This window comes from Pelodiscus sinensis, chromosome 10 (assembly GCF_052426305.1).
Source record: "Pelodiscus sinensis isolate ZL-2025 chromosome 10, ASM5242630v1, whole genome shotgun sequence".
NCBI lineage: Eukaryota > Metazoa > Chordata > Testudines > Trionychidae > Pelodiscus > Pelodiscus sinensis.
In genome coordinates this window covers 3,539,312-3,552,733 of record NC_143061.1, presented here as the reverse complement: position 1 = coordinate 3,552,733, position 13,422 = coordinate 3,539,312, and the positions used below count along the sequence as shown (strand labels likewise).

The following is a 13,422-nucleotide window of genomic DNA, read 5'->3' as shown; positions in this document are numbered from 1 at the left end:
CTCCCAGCGGTCTGGTTGCAAGCCAGGTGAGCAAAGAGCAGATAAAGGCAGCACCTGCCGATGGGTTTGGAACAGCCGGGGGGCCTCGCGAGCATGTAAACACGCTCTGAAACTATGACGGGCTGACTTGGTGCCAGCGTCTTCTGGGCTCCTGTCATGGAAAATATCCCAGCTGAGGTCATTTCGGTGAGCAGAAAACCAGCATTTAATACCCAGGCGGCCGTGCCAACATGCTGCTTCCTTTGTGTCGATCAGCCCATAACAGGCGGGGGGAACAGCAGGTCGTGTTGCCAAGATTTTTGTGTTACTGGGAAGGGTTTAAAAATGTTGTTTCTTCTTCCTTCCGAATGCACATTTCTGCTCCGGTTGGCTGTGCGCTCCTTTTGGCCCGAGGGGCGCAGCCCCCCTTCTGAGCAAGAACCAAATGTGTGGGCTGCCTTGTAAAGCGGCATGCGTTGCCCCAGGCTGTGTTGGTAATTCCCGGGCTAAGCCCGGAGAGGAGCAGGAGAGAGGCACCGAGCCAGGGAAACTGCCATTTCCCTCCCGCCGCCGGTTACGCTGCGGCCGCTGGCGTCAGCGAATGATGAAACATTTCCATTTGCGATGGGTTGGTTTGTTTGGGCAGGGCGGGGGGCGAAGGACCGAGCGATCCAAGGAGAACGAGGTGGGCTAGTCACTGGCTTCCCTGTGGGCTGAATGACGACTTTCTACCTGCACCCCACGGAGGGAGAAACAGCCACTGGCCCTTTGGTCAGCGAGTGTGTTCCTGTGGGCAGAGTGCTGTTGCTTTGGAGTGGGATCGTTCTAGCAACTGCTTTCAGGTTTGCCCGAACCTCCCGGCCTTTGGTTTGCAACCAGTGACGAATCCCGAAGGCCGGATCCGCACGTGGCTGCTGGCAAAGCAGAAGGAGATGGAAGCGTCTTGAGCCATGGAATCACCGAATCCTAGGGCGGGAGGAGACCTCAGGAGTCATCGAGTCCAGCCCCCTGCCCAAGGCAGGACCAACCCAACTCAATCCGCCCAGCCAGGGCTTGGTCAAGCCGGGACTGAAACACCTCTAGGGATGGAGATTCCACGCCCTCCCTAGGGAACCCAGCCCAGCGCTTCCCCACTCCTAAGGAAATAGTTTTTCCTAATCTCCAACCTAGACCTCCCCCACTGTAACTTGAGCCCATTGCTCCCCGTTCTGTCATCTGCCCCCACTGAGAACAGCCTCTCTCCAGCCTCTTTGGAACCCCCCACTCATAAGAACATAAGAACGGCCGTACTGGGTCAGTCCAAAGGTCCATCTAGCCCAGTGTCCTGTCTGCCGACAGTGGTCAGCACCAGGTGCCCCAGAGAGGGTGGACCGAAGACAATGATCAAGCGATTTGTCTCCTGCCATCCCTCTCCAGCCTCTGACAGACACAGGCCAAGGACACCATTTTATCCGCTGGCTAATAGCCTTTTATGGACCTAACCTCCATGAAATTATCTAGCTTCTCTTTAAACTCTATTATAGTCCTAGCCTTCACAGCCTCCTCTGGCAAGGAGTTCCACAGGTTGACTACATGCTGTGTGAAGAAGAACTTTCTTTTATACTCCCTTTCAGGAAGCTGCAGGCTGCAATCAAATCCCCCCTCGCTCTTCTCTTCTCTTCTGCAGACTAAAGCCCAAATCCCTCAGCCTCTCCTCATAGGTCATGTGCTCCAGCCCCTGAATCAGTCCGTGTCACGTAGGTGTCTCCTGCCACATACAACAGCACAGAGCGTGAGAGCCTCCTGCCCCAGGGTAATGAAAAGGAGAAGAAAGCCCTGAGCCGGGTAAAACAGTTCCTCTGTACATCCACACGTACATTTGCAGTGCAGGGAACCATGGTGTGAAACCACAGACAGAATTTGCCGTTTAAAACCCAGCTCGCCCTACTTTTCAGGATAGGGAAAATGGGCCTCCGTCTCTCCAGCATCCACACGGTTTTCCGATTGCCCCATTCGGAGGCCCCTGAATCTCCGTCAGCGACTGCAGCTCACTCATGGCAGTTAGAGTTTGTAGTTCAGATGAGACTCTGTTGCTCCGCAACCCCCAAATCAGGACAAAGATGGCAATCGGCGCTCGTAACAGTCTCGGTCAGGAGTTTAGTTGTGGTCATGTCCTGCCCACGGAGATTCTCCTTTAGCTCAGGGTGGTGAAGATAGAGCCAGAAAGTGGTAAATTCTGTGCCGCGCCTACCATTGGGATGACCGTTCGTTATCCGGAGCCGTTCACTCCGCCACCATGAGCGTGTGGACTTTTAGGCTCACATTTGCAAAGCTTTCTGCAGGATTTGGAGTCCTTCTTCCCGTTACCTTTAAAAGTTTGGATTCCCCATTCCCAGTAACTGCTTAACTGTTTCGGGTGTGGCTGCTTATCCCATATACATCTCTGCAGCAGAAAAGATTACTCCTGTTCCTCTTCTGAGACATGAATTCAGACATCAAACTTCAGAAGAAATGGCAGTATAGGGTCCTTGGAACCCTGTTTACAAGTTGGGAGCTGACCTGGCAAGAGACACTGGCAAATGTACATCCCTTTTGGACAGAATGAAATTTGCATGTAAATTGACATGTGCAGCAGCTAACATTTCACAGTGCAAGATCTCTGTATGGATGGAAGCCTGATTACTACTTACAGTCAACCTGTGGAACTCCTTGCTAGAGGATGTTGTGAAGACCAAGACTTTAACAGGGTTCAAAAAAGAACTAGATCAATTCATGGAGGTTAGGTCCATCAATGGCTGTGTGACGGCGCGTTGGGGGTCCCCCGTCTCCTGCAGCCCCGAAATGGCACAAACAGACTGCACCAGCCGGTGGAATAGAGGAACTTTATTCCCTCTCCAGGATACAGCACAGCACAGATGTAATCTGGTCACAGAGCTGGGCTAGGATGCCTCAGGCCCCCTTGAGATGGGGGAGACTGGGCCCCTAAACTCCAGCCCCTTTCCCTAGGCTGTCTCCTCCATGCTTCCAGCCAGCAACTCACTAACCCTCTTCCAGCCCTGCCCCCCAGCCAGGGCAGCATTCCCCCTTCCTTTGTTCCTCTCCATGTGAGGCCCTACTGGTTTGCATAGTGACTCATCCTGTTTTGCTGGGTCGTGGTACCCACGGCAGCCAGTGGGGGTTACCCCAGAGCCAGCAGCATAGAAACCAGCCAGGTACCCCCCACTACGTCACAGGCTGTTAGCCAGGATGGGCAGGAATGGTGCCTCTAGCCTCTGTTGTCAGAGGCTGGGAATGGGTAACAGGGGAGGGATCGATGGATGATTCCCTGTTCTGTTCATTCCTTTTGGGGCACCTGGCATTGGCCACTGTGGGCAGACAGGACACTGGGCTGGGTGGACCTTTGGTCTGATCCATTATGGCTGCTCTTATGTTTTTATGCTTCATTAACCACACACATGTAAAATATTCACTTGGATTTTGTTGCCAAGCTGGGGAGTGGGGAAAAATGCTGCATAGAGAAATAAAAGTATCAGGGTTGAAGGACAAAGGGAGGAGCTGGACGTACTCTCAGAAATCTTTCCCCTTTTTACAACTTTTTAAAGGAAGCTCTATAATCTTCAGCTATAAAGAGGATTAGGTGCAGAAATCATTGGGTTTCGGATTTCTGATGTAATTGCCCATAGTCTGAAAACACGTCCGCTAGCTGTGCCAAGACTCTGGTGTATTTTGCCGCGTGAACCCTCTCCAAATAAAGCCCGGGACCAGCCTTTTTTTTTTTTTTTACATCATAGTAAATGCAGAAACCACAATAACATCCCCAAAGGGGCTGCGCTCCTAAGTAGAGAGCTAGGCTTCCTAAACGCAGGAAGCTCCGAGGCACTGCGGTGGCACTGCAAGTAGGCACTAGCTTTTCTTTCCCGAAAGCCCCGGTTTTAATTATAGATGAACAGAAAGCTCCTTGCCTGTCCTGGGCTGGTTTCAGAGGTTTAGGACAATAGGACTTCCGGTGCCATTACCTACAGATTGCATTGGCAGCAAACACCTATAAGGGATTGGGCTAAAAAGGGCCGGCTTCATTGCTGAATGAAGCCACAATCTCCATTTCGGAAAGATCGGTATCGCAGATGGAGCCGGGGGAACTTTGCGTGGTGGGCCCACCTTGGGGGTCTGCACAGACCCCCGCTCCAGCTGGGGGCTGGTGATGTCCTGGGTAGGCAGGAGATGTTTTTGGCTCATTGTTCTTACACCAGGGCATCTACAAACGACGGGCCTGATTGAGTGAGGTACCAGCTTCCATTGACATGCTTGGAAAGGGGCCATCCCCCAACTGGGACCTGCCAACCCACTCCTGGCCTCCAGACGGTGCCTAACTGGGTGGCTTCCCCCCCTTTAAGGGCTGCCGGGCTGGGCTTAGCCAGTTCTCCTTGCTGCAGAGGCACCTGGAGTGGATCGGGTAATTCCCTAGCAAGGGAAGCTGGTGACTGCACTGAAGGGGGAAACTGCAGGAAGTCAGACCCTGGTACCAGGAGGGGCTGGTGACGTGTGGCTCTGAGTCCCTGGAAGGGGCGGGGCCGCACGTGGAAGGGGCGGGGCCTCACGTGGAAGGGGGGGGGCTGGGGCAGCCAGCTCTGTGAGCCGCCCGGGGTGTGATGTGCACCCACAGTCCTCAGAGCTGCACAGCGTGGTGCTCCGGTGGCGATTTAAAGGACCCAGGGCTCCGACTGCCACTGCTGCCAGCTGAGGGACGAATTGTCAGCACCGCTGTTCAAGAGAGGGGTGCAGAGGGGGCGGCTGGCCCCGTTAGTATCCCTGCGGGCCCTGCTTCAGCAAAGCGTGTAAGCGCATTATTAACTTGGAGTACATGGTTGGACCGCAGGCCTGTGCTTAAGCGCCTCGACATATAAAACCAGACCTCTCATTAACACGCCCGCCCGGCTCGCCACCGGACTGCCCCAGCCGAACGCTGGGGGAACACCAGCAACTTCTGCTCGGATGCAAGGGGTGGTTTTCGGCTGTTTTAGTTTTGCAAAACAAGGTGTTTCAAATCCTGGCGTCGGAGGGCTTTGGGGTGCCTACTTCGGTGAGGGGCGTCGTTTTTTGCCTTCCCTCCCGATTTGCCCAAGAGGAGGGCTATGATTACCGGGACGCGTGTTCTGAAAGGTAATCGTTGACCCTGACCAATGATTCTCAGCGCTGGGCGCCCTGACGTTATAAACAGAGACAATAGGGGAGAAGAAAATGGTCAAGCGCTTCTCGCTGCGCTGAAGTGTAGTGAAGTCGGAGGGCGTTTTGGAAGCATGCAGCAGAAACCGTGAAGTCTCTTGTTTGGGACCGTTCCCCCCAGATAGCACCTCTCGGGGATGATTAGAACACAGGGTTTTCTGACTCCTACAAAGACTTAGGACCCAGCTGTGCATGGTGGGGTCTACAAGCCTAGCCAGTCTGCCACGTAAAGGAACCCCCCAGGCACCAGGACTGGGCGATGTTAAAAACTCCTTAGAGACTCGGGTTGTTCATATCATGCCCTTTGACCCTCCGATTCAGCGATTCCAAGGCCAGAAGGGACCACTGCGATCACGCTGTCTGCTTTCCTGTAGAACACCGGCCAGCAACCTGCCCCACAGTAGTCCCTAAAGCAAGGAAATATCCACATTTAATTTAGAAATGGTCAGTGATGCAGAATCCACCAGGACCCTTGGTAAATGGGTCCCCTGGTTACTTGCTCTCCCTGTCCAAAATGAACGCCTTATTCTCAGTCTGCCTTTGTCCGGCTTGAACTCCCAACTGCAGGAGCGTGTTAGACCTTTCTCAGCTCACGGAAAGAACCCATCACTACATATTTGTTCCTCAGATAGCTATGATAGCCTGTGATCGAATCCCCCCTTAGCCAGAACATGGACCTGTGCCAGTGGTTGCTGGCTCTTCTGTTATGAGCAGCCCCGTATAATATGCCATTTTCTGTCTGCGTTGCTCATTCTCTAGGAGAGAGGGAGAAGGCCTGCGAATCTACTGGGACAACCTGAAGGAGCCGTCTGTCCTGTCCCGTTGGAACCCATGGGCCGTGGATATCCCTTATGCAACTTTCACAGAGCATCCAGTGAAGGGCAGCAGCGAAGGGTTCCGTGCCGCCTGCCAGGTAGGGAGCAGGAGTTCTCTGGACGGCAGGGGAAAGGCTGTGGAGGTGGAAGGCATGTTTGTCTGGGGCCTCCATTTCTTAACTGTCCCCCTTTTTAAATCTTGCCTTCAGTAATAGCCATACACTGAGGCTACGTCTACACTGCAGCGCTATCCCGCATCTTCCCAGCAAGCCCGTTATTTCGAAATACGACGGGCTTGCTAGTCCGACGTCCCTGTAACCCTCATTCCATGAGGAGGAAGGGATGGTTTGGAACAGCAGGTTATTTCGAAATTTGGCACTGGGGAGAGCGTGCCAGAGTATGACATACGCTATTTCAAAATTGACTCGAAAGACGCTACGCCAGTTGCGTAGCTCATTTCCAGCTCCGGGTGCAGTGTAGACTCATCCTGAGAGAACTTCTTCCGGAACTAGTCTCGTTCTCAAAACAAATGGTCCTGTAGCACCTTAGAGACTGACCCAAATATGTAGACTCATGATCTTTCGTGGGCAAAAACTCCCTCATCAGAGGAACTGGAGTGTAATTGAGAAACCAAAGCTGGTGCATTTCCCAGTGGAATAACAACAGACGACCCTGCTCTGCAAATGCTATATGAGTAGCATGTATATTACACAAATTAGACTTCTAGATTGTTCATTACAGGTTGGATCTCTCTGGTCCGGCTCCCTCAGGACCTGATCAATCCCGGACAAGGGAGTTTTCCAGATCAGGGAGGTTGGAGGGAGGGTGCAGTCTTTCTGCTGGGCTCCCCTCCCCAGCTACCTGGGAACTCTGCCCGTGGCCCCATGAGCTTCTGTGGTCCCACCAGCCAACTGCAGGTTCAGCGCCCTCCCCCCATCCCTGCCTCCCAGTGTGGTGTGCCTGTTGTGCTGTTTTGTGTTTTCACACAACGGGTACCACATTTTAAGAAAGTTGTGGAAAAATTGGAGAAGATCCAGAGAAGAGCAACAAAAATGATGAAAGGTCAAAAGAACATGAGCTATGAGGGAAGATGGAAAGAACGAGGCTTATTTGATTTAGAAAAGAAAAGACAGAGAGTGGACAGGATAGCAGCTTTCAAGTATTTAAAAGGGTGGTACAAGGGGGAGGTAGAAAAATTGTTCTCCTTGGCCTCTGATGCTAGGACAAGAAGCAATGGGCTTAAAGTGAAACAAGGGAAGTTTAGGTTGGACATTAGGAAAAACTTCCTGTCGGGGGCTATGTCTACACTGCAGAGTTTTTTCGGAAAAACAGGTGTTTTTCTGAAAAAAACTCCAGTGATGTCCATTCTTACGGCACTTAATCAACAGTAACTCAAAAGAACAGAGGGGTTTTTGCTCAATTGGTAAATCTCATCCTATTGACCTCAGACCATTCCTCCAGTTTGTCCAGATTGTTTGAATTACGACCCTCTCCTCCAAAGCACTTGCAACCTCCCATCTTAGTATCATCTGCAAACTTAATAAGCGTGCTCTCTATGCCCGGGGTGTCCAACCAGTTCTGAAGCAGTAGCTTCTATAGTGGATCCTGCTATAATGAACTAGTCACACTCAACTGGCCAAATAGCCACATGTGGCCAGTGGCTAGTGTGTTGGACACCCCAGCTCTATGCCAATATCTATATCGTTGAAGATATTGAACAGAACCGGCCCTAAAACAGACCCCTGCAGAACCCCACTTGTTCTGCCCTTCCGCTATGGCTGTGAACTGTTAATAACTACCCTCTGAGAACGGTTCTCCAGCCAGTTCTGCACCCACCTTATAGTAGCCCCATCTAGGTTGTATTTCCCAGTTTATTGATAAGGAGGTCGTGCGAGACCATGTCAAATGCTTTCCTGTGTTGTGGGGGTGGGGGTGGCTGAGGGACAAGAGGAGATGCCTGCACATACGCATCCAGCACATACTGAGGAGGATTCAATTACATGGATTATTTGCTGCCGACAGCTGAGCGCCCGCTGCACGTCTGAGGCGGGTTGCTTCCCTCTCAGCCCCTGCAGCATGGAGGAAGGAGGCCAAAGACAACACGCAGCTGGTTCCTTAGGCCTTCCCTTAATCCTCACTCTTGTCATCTCCTTCCCTCCGTAGATGTCCGAGTTCACTGCTCAGCTGGTCCAGGCCGTTCAGAGCGCCCAGAGCAAGAACCCGGCGCCGGGCAAGACCAGCAGCGTCGCGGTCCTGAACCAGCCCCTCCTCATCGACACCTATATGGGTTTAGTGTCTTTCATTGGGAACCGCAACAAACTGGGCTATTCCCTCGCTCGGGGGAACATGGGCTTCTGAAGCGCTCCACAGCGGGGAGGGTGCTGGGTCTGTTAGTGTCGCTGTCCTTTCAATTCTGCAGGGATTAGAGGGGAAAAGCTGCGAAGGTGAAGTCATACATGGGTCTGGCGCTGGCCTTCTGCCCGGGGCACGTTTCCCTCCCGTGGCAAAGTGTGTCCTGGGCCTTTCAGCCCGCCTGTGCGCAAATACAGCTGAGCCACGAACGCTTTGCCGCGTGGGCGTGAGAGACGGCGCACAGGCGGGACTCCGGAGGGGGACCCTGCCACAGGTGTGACGGCCCCACCCAAAATAACCGTCTAGTCCAAATACAGCCAGGAGTCGGGCAGCACCGGAAAGGCTCAGACATTTACCAGGGGATAAGCTCTTGGGAGCTGCAGCGCGCGTCCTCAGAGGCTTGAAGTAAAAGAACCATCTTTCCACCTCAGCCCTGCCTCTCCCCGCCCCAACCTGCTTCCTCCCCTCTCTTGCACCGCCCCTTCTCCTCCCTCTCCCTACTCCGCCCCCTCTCTTCCCTCAACCCGGGGGACTAGCAGGGCCGGTGCCCGCAGCAAGGGTTTGCCACCCTCCCCCTCCACACTCACCTGCAGCAGCTTTGCTCCCCAGGTCGCTCCACTTCCCACCAGGGATTGTGAAGCAGTTCTGCCCCCTTTCCATGGAGCAGTGTGACCGGGAGAGCAAAGCAATGGGGCCAACTTGCTCCGCTTCCCCTGCTGCTGCTGGTGAGCGGGAGGGGGGTGGATGGTTCCTGCAGGTGACAGCCCCCTGTTAACCCTCCACCGGCTGCTGGCTGGCTCCTCCCACCCATGGTATTGGGGGAGCGCATGACCCCTCGCACCCCCATGCATCCCCCTGGACACGGTTATACTCCCACCTCTGTACCCCTGCCTTTCTTTCACTGCAAGCATCTGAGAAAGGGAGTTGTAGCTCACAAAAGCTTATGCCCTGATACATTTCCGAGAGGTAGCCATGTTAGCCTGTAACTTTAAAAACAAGTGGTCCTGTGGCACCTTAGAGAGGAACCAAAATACTCGGAATCATGAGCTTTCGTGGGCAAAACCCACTTCCTCAGATGAGCTGGAGTGGTGAAACCAAGAGATATGCAACACCAGAAGTAAGACCTGTCCATTGTAGGATCCGTGTTAATGAGGCTAATGAAGTGGGCTGGGTGTGTCCCATTCATAGCTTTTGATGTGGAAATGCAGATCATAGAATACTAGGACTGGAAGGGACCTCAGGAGGTCATCGAGTCCAGTCCCCCTGCCCTCATGGCAGGACCAAATACTGACTAGACCATCCCTGATAGACATTTATCTAACCTGCTCTTAAATATCTCCAGAGATGGGGATTCCACAACCTCCCTGGGCAATTTATTCCAGTGTTTGACCACCCTGACAATTAGGAACTTTTTCCTAATGTCCAGCCTAAACCTCCCTTGCTGCAGTTTAAGCCCATTGCTTCTTGTTCTATCCCCAGAGGCCAAGATGAGCAAGTTTTCTCCCTCCTCCTTATGACACCCTTTTAGATACCTGAAAACGGCTCTCCTGTCTCCCCTCAGTCTTCTCTTTTCCAAACTAAACAAACCCAATTCTTTCAGCCTTCCCTCATAGGTCATATTCTCTAGACCTTTAATTGTTCTTATTGCTCTTCTCTGGACCCTCTCCAAGATGTTAAAAGCAGGAGAAATTGGCTGTGTCATGTGCCAACCAGTTCATGTTTTTATTCAAGCCCAGGGTAACGGTGTCCAGTCTGTAGATGAATTTCAGTTCTGCAGACTCCCTCTGTAACTGGCTGGTGAAATTCCTTAGTAGAAGGAGAGTTACTTTTAAATCCATAACTGAATGGCCAGGCAGGTTAACATGTTCCTCTGCAGGTTTCTGTGTGTTGCCAGTTCCAATGTCTGATTTGTGTGCATTTATCCTTGGTTGCAGAGACTGTCCGGTTTGGCCAATACACATGGCAGAGGTGCATTGTGGGCACCTGCTGATATCGGTCCTCTAATATGTCCAAGAAAGCTCATGATTCTATATATTTTGGTTAGTCTCTAAAGTGCCGCTGGACCACTCCTAATAAATTTATTAAGTTGCTGAGGGTATGTCTACACTAGCACGTTACTTTGAGCTAGGTAGGCAAATGAGGGCAACCAGAGTTGCAAATGAAACCCGGGATTTAAATATCCCGGGCTTCATTTGCATCTTCCCCGCGCCGCCATTTTTAATTCCCCCTAGTCCGAACTCCATGCCCGCAGCTACATGCGGCACGGAGTAGGTAGTTCGAATTAAAGATCCTAATTCGAACTACCGTTACTCCTCATTCCACTACCGTTACTCCTTATTCCCTGTGGAATGAGGAGTAACGGTAGTTCGAATTAGGATCTTTAATTCGAACTACCTACTCTGTGCCGCGTGTAGCTGCGGGCACGGAGTTCAGACTAAGGGGGATTTAAAAATGGCGGCGCCCGGGAAGATGCAAATGAAGCCCGGGATATTTAAATCCCAGGTTTTGTTTGCAACTCCGGTTGCCCTCATTTGCCTACCTAGCTCGAACTAACGAGCTAGTGTAGACATACCCTGAGGTGCCAACAGACTCTTGGTTGTTTTTGCTGAAACGGACTAACACAGCTACTGCTCCGAAACCTGTCTGGTCCAACCGGCTCATTGCTAACTTAAATGCAGTGGCCACACTGCTTAAAACTAAATGTCCCTGGAAAGCTTCAGTGCAAGATCATCAGCTTCAATGAACATGTTGTTGCAAAGTCTGTTTCCCATCTCAGGGATCTACAAACTTGGTTGCACAGTAAGTAGATGTTTGCTTCAACTATCAGGACTAGCTTTCACGCTACAGGTTGAACCTTTCTAGTCTAGAACTCTCTGGTACGGAAACACCCGTAATCCGGAATAACTTCACCTAGCCCGATGGCCACTTTCATGGGTGTGTCCAAGGTTCCCTCAGTCCCATAAAGTTTTTTTACAGCCACCAGTCCTGGCTCTCAGTGTTTTGTGCTGTCATTTAGCTCTAATTTACCCCTAAATGCCTTCTAACAGCCCAGCAAGCAGTGGCAGTGATGGTAATGCTGCTAGACAATATTGACTTCCCGTGATCTGGAAAATTTTCTCGTTCCAAACCGGTCATGTCCCGAGGGCGCTGGACTGGAGAGGTTTAACCTGTACAGAGAAATAATTCCTTCACTGATCCATGGAGATTTACTAACCTGGCCCTGAATTGATGCAAGCATTAGCTGTCTGCGCTCTCTCACATTCTGGATATATTATTTTGGGGTTGCATCTCTACCTGTCGATCAGTGCTTGGAAATGACATCATACGCTATCCTCTGTGTTGCCCTTTAAGATCTCTTCTGGTTTTCAAAGACCTTCAGGCTGCGTCTACACTGGCCACTTATTCCAGAAAATCAGCCGCTTTTCCGGAATAACTTGCCATCTGTCTAAACTGGCTCCTTGAATTTCTGGAAAAGCACTGACGATCTAATGTAAAATCATCAGTGTTTTCCCGGAAAAACTATGCTGCTCCCGTTCGGGCAAAAGTTCTTTTCCGGAAAACTGTTCTGGAAAAGGGCCAGTGTAGACAGCCCAGATTTCTTTTCTGCAAAAAAGCCCCGATCGCGAAAATGGCGATGGGCGCTTTTTTGCGGAAAAGCACGTCTACATTGGCACGGATGTTTTTCCGCAAAAAGTGCTTTTCCAGAAAAGCATCCTGCCAATCTAGACGCGCTTTTTCCGAAAATGCTTATAATGGAAAAGTTTTCTGGTTTAAGCATTTCCGGAAAAGAGTGCCAGTGTAGACTTAGCCTCAGTGTTTGAAATTCTGTTTGGAGCACTTGGAAAAATCTCTGGAGCAATGCAGTGATACCTCTGGCAAGAAATGTTCTCTGTCCCTTTGCTCATGTTACCCCTGATTCAAAGCGCTTCAGAGTCATTGGAACGTCTCCCATGACTCTGAATTCTCTTCCGCTCAGATCCGTGACAAAAGACAACAGTGAAATATCTTGAAACAAATCTTAAAGGATTAAAAAATACATTAGCCCGTGAACACATTTTTCATATTTTACGTAAGATATTGGAGTGGGGGAAAGTCGAGCAAAACAAAACACATTATTTTCTGGGCTTTTCAAAGTATTCCAGTGAAATAAGAAGTGGCTAGTATAATTGGATCGCCGAGGGGGGTTTGGTTGCTATTTTTTTAAGGATTTATCAGTTGAGATTTCTAAGCTTTAATAAAATAATTTCCTCAGTGGTTGCGTTTCTTTTCGGTTCTAGATGCAGATGAGTTATTGGACAATGTTACTGGGAATAGGCTTCCCAAAGATCGTCTCATTTTCCTCACTTCCTGGCCCAACAACATGCTCATTTTTTTCTCTACACCTTGGCTCTGTACTACAGTGAAACTTGCCAGAGCTGAACAGTTCTGTGCTGCAGAGAGAGTCATTACAGAATGATGGGAGGTTCTTCGTCTTACTCAGTGTCTAATGACTCGGCAGTATCAGAGAGCTAAAAGTCAGAGAGACCCACCAGGCTGCCAGGGCGGTGAAGAAAAAGATAAGACCAGGATATTAACCCACATTTCCTGTGGTTTGCACTGATGACCTGAACCATGGGCAGTTCCCCAGTGGTCACATTTAATAATCTCCCATCCTCTTAAGGTCAGTGGTTCTCAAACTTTCTGACCCGCGACTCACCCTGCTCAATGCAATATCTATCTATCTATCTATTCCCATACTCTCTCTTTCTCTCTTTGGTTACGTCTCGACTCCACCTCTGTCGACAGAGAGATGTAGATTAGGCACTTTGAAATTGCTAATGAAGCAGGGATTTAAATATCCCATGCTTCATTAGCATAAACATGGCCATCGTTTTTTTTTTTTTTTAAATGGAGCTTTTTTTTAAAAAAAAAAACAGTCTAGACCCGGATCTGTCAAAAAATAAACCCTTTTCCAACAGATCCTGTAAACCTCATTTTTTGAGGAATACAGGATCTTTCGAAAAAGGTTTTATTTTTCGACAGATCCGCGTCTAGACTGCTGGTTTTTTTCCGAAAAAACTCCATTTAGAAAAAA

The 13,422-nt window shown here is 50.5% G+C and overlaps 1 protein-coding gene across 4 annotated transcripts in view; it reads left to right on the top strand.

Moving 5' to 3' along the window:
* The window catches only part of TPRG1 (tumor protein p63 regulated 1), a 61,020-nt gene extending 47,949 nt beyond the window's left edge, over positions 1-13,071 (top strand). For 2 of the 4 annotated variants that reach the window (XM_075938245.2, XM_089780700.1), the window contains 2 exons: positions 5,941-6,094; positions 8,160-10,572. In XM_075938245.2, coding sequence (XP_075794360.1) covers positions 5,941-6,094; positions 8,160-8,354 — 349 coding nt within the window. In that variant the 3' untranslated portion in view covers positions 8,355-10,572. Of the gene's footprint in view, positions 1-5,940; positions 6,095-8,159; positions 10,574-12,625 lie in introns of those variants that run through there. The other 2 variants (XM_089780701.1, XM_075938249.2) reach the window with 2 other exon arrangements.
* The last annotated feature ends 351 nt before the right edge of the window (positions 13,072-13,422 follow it).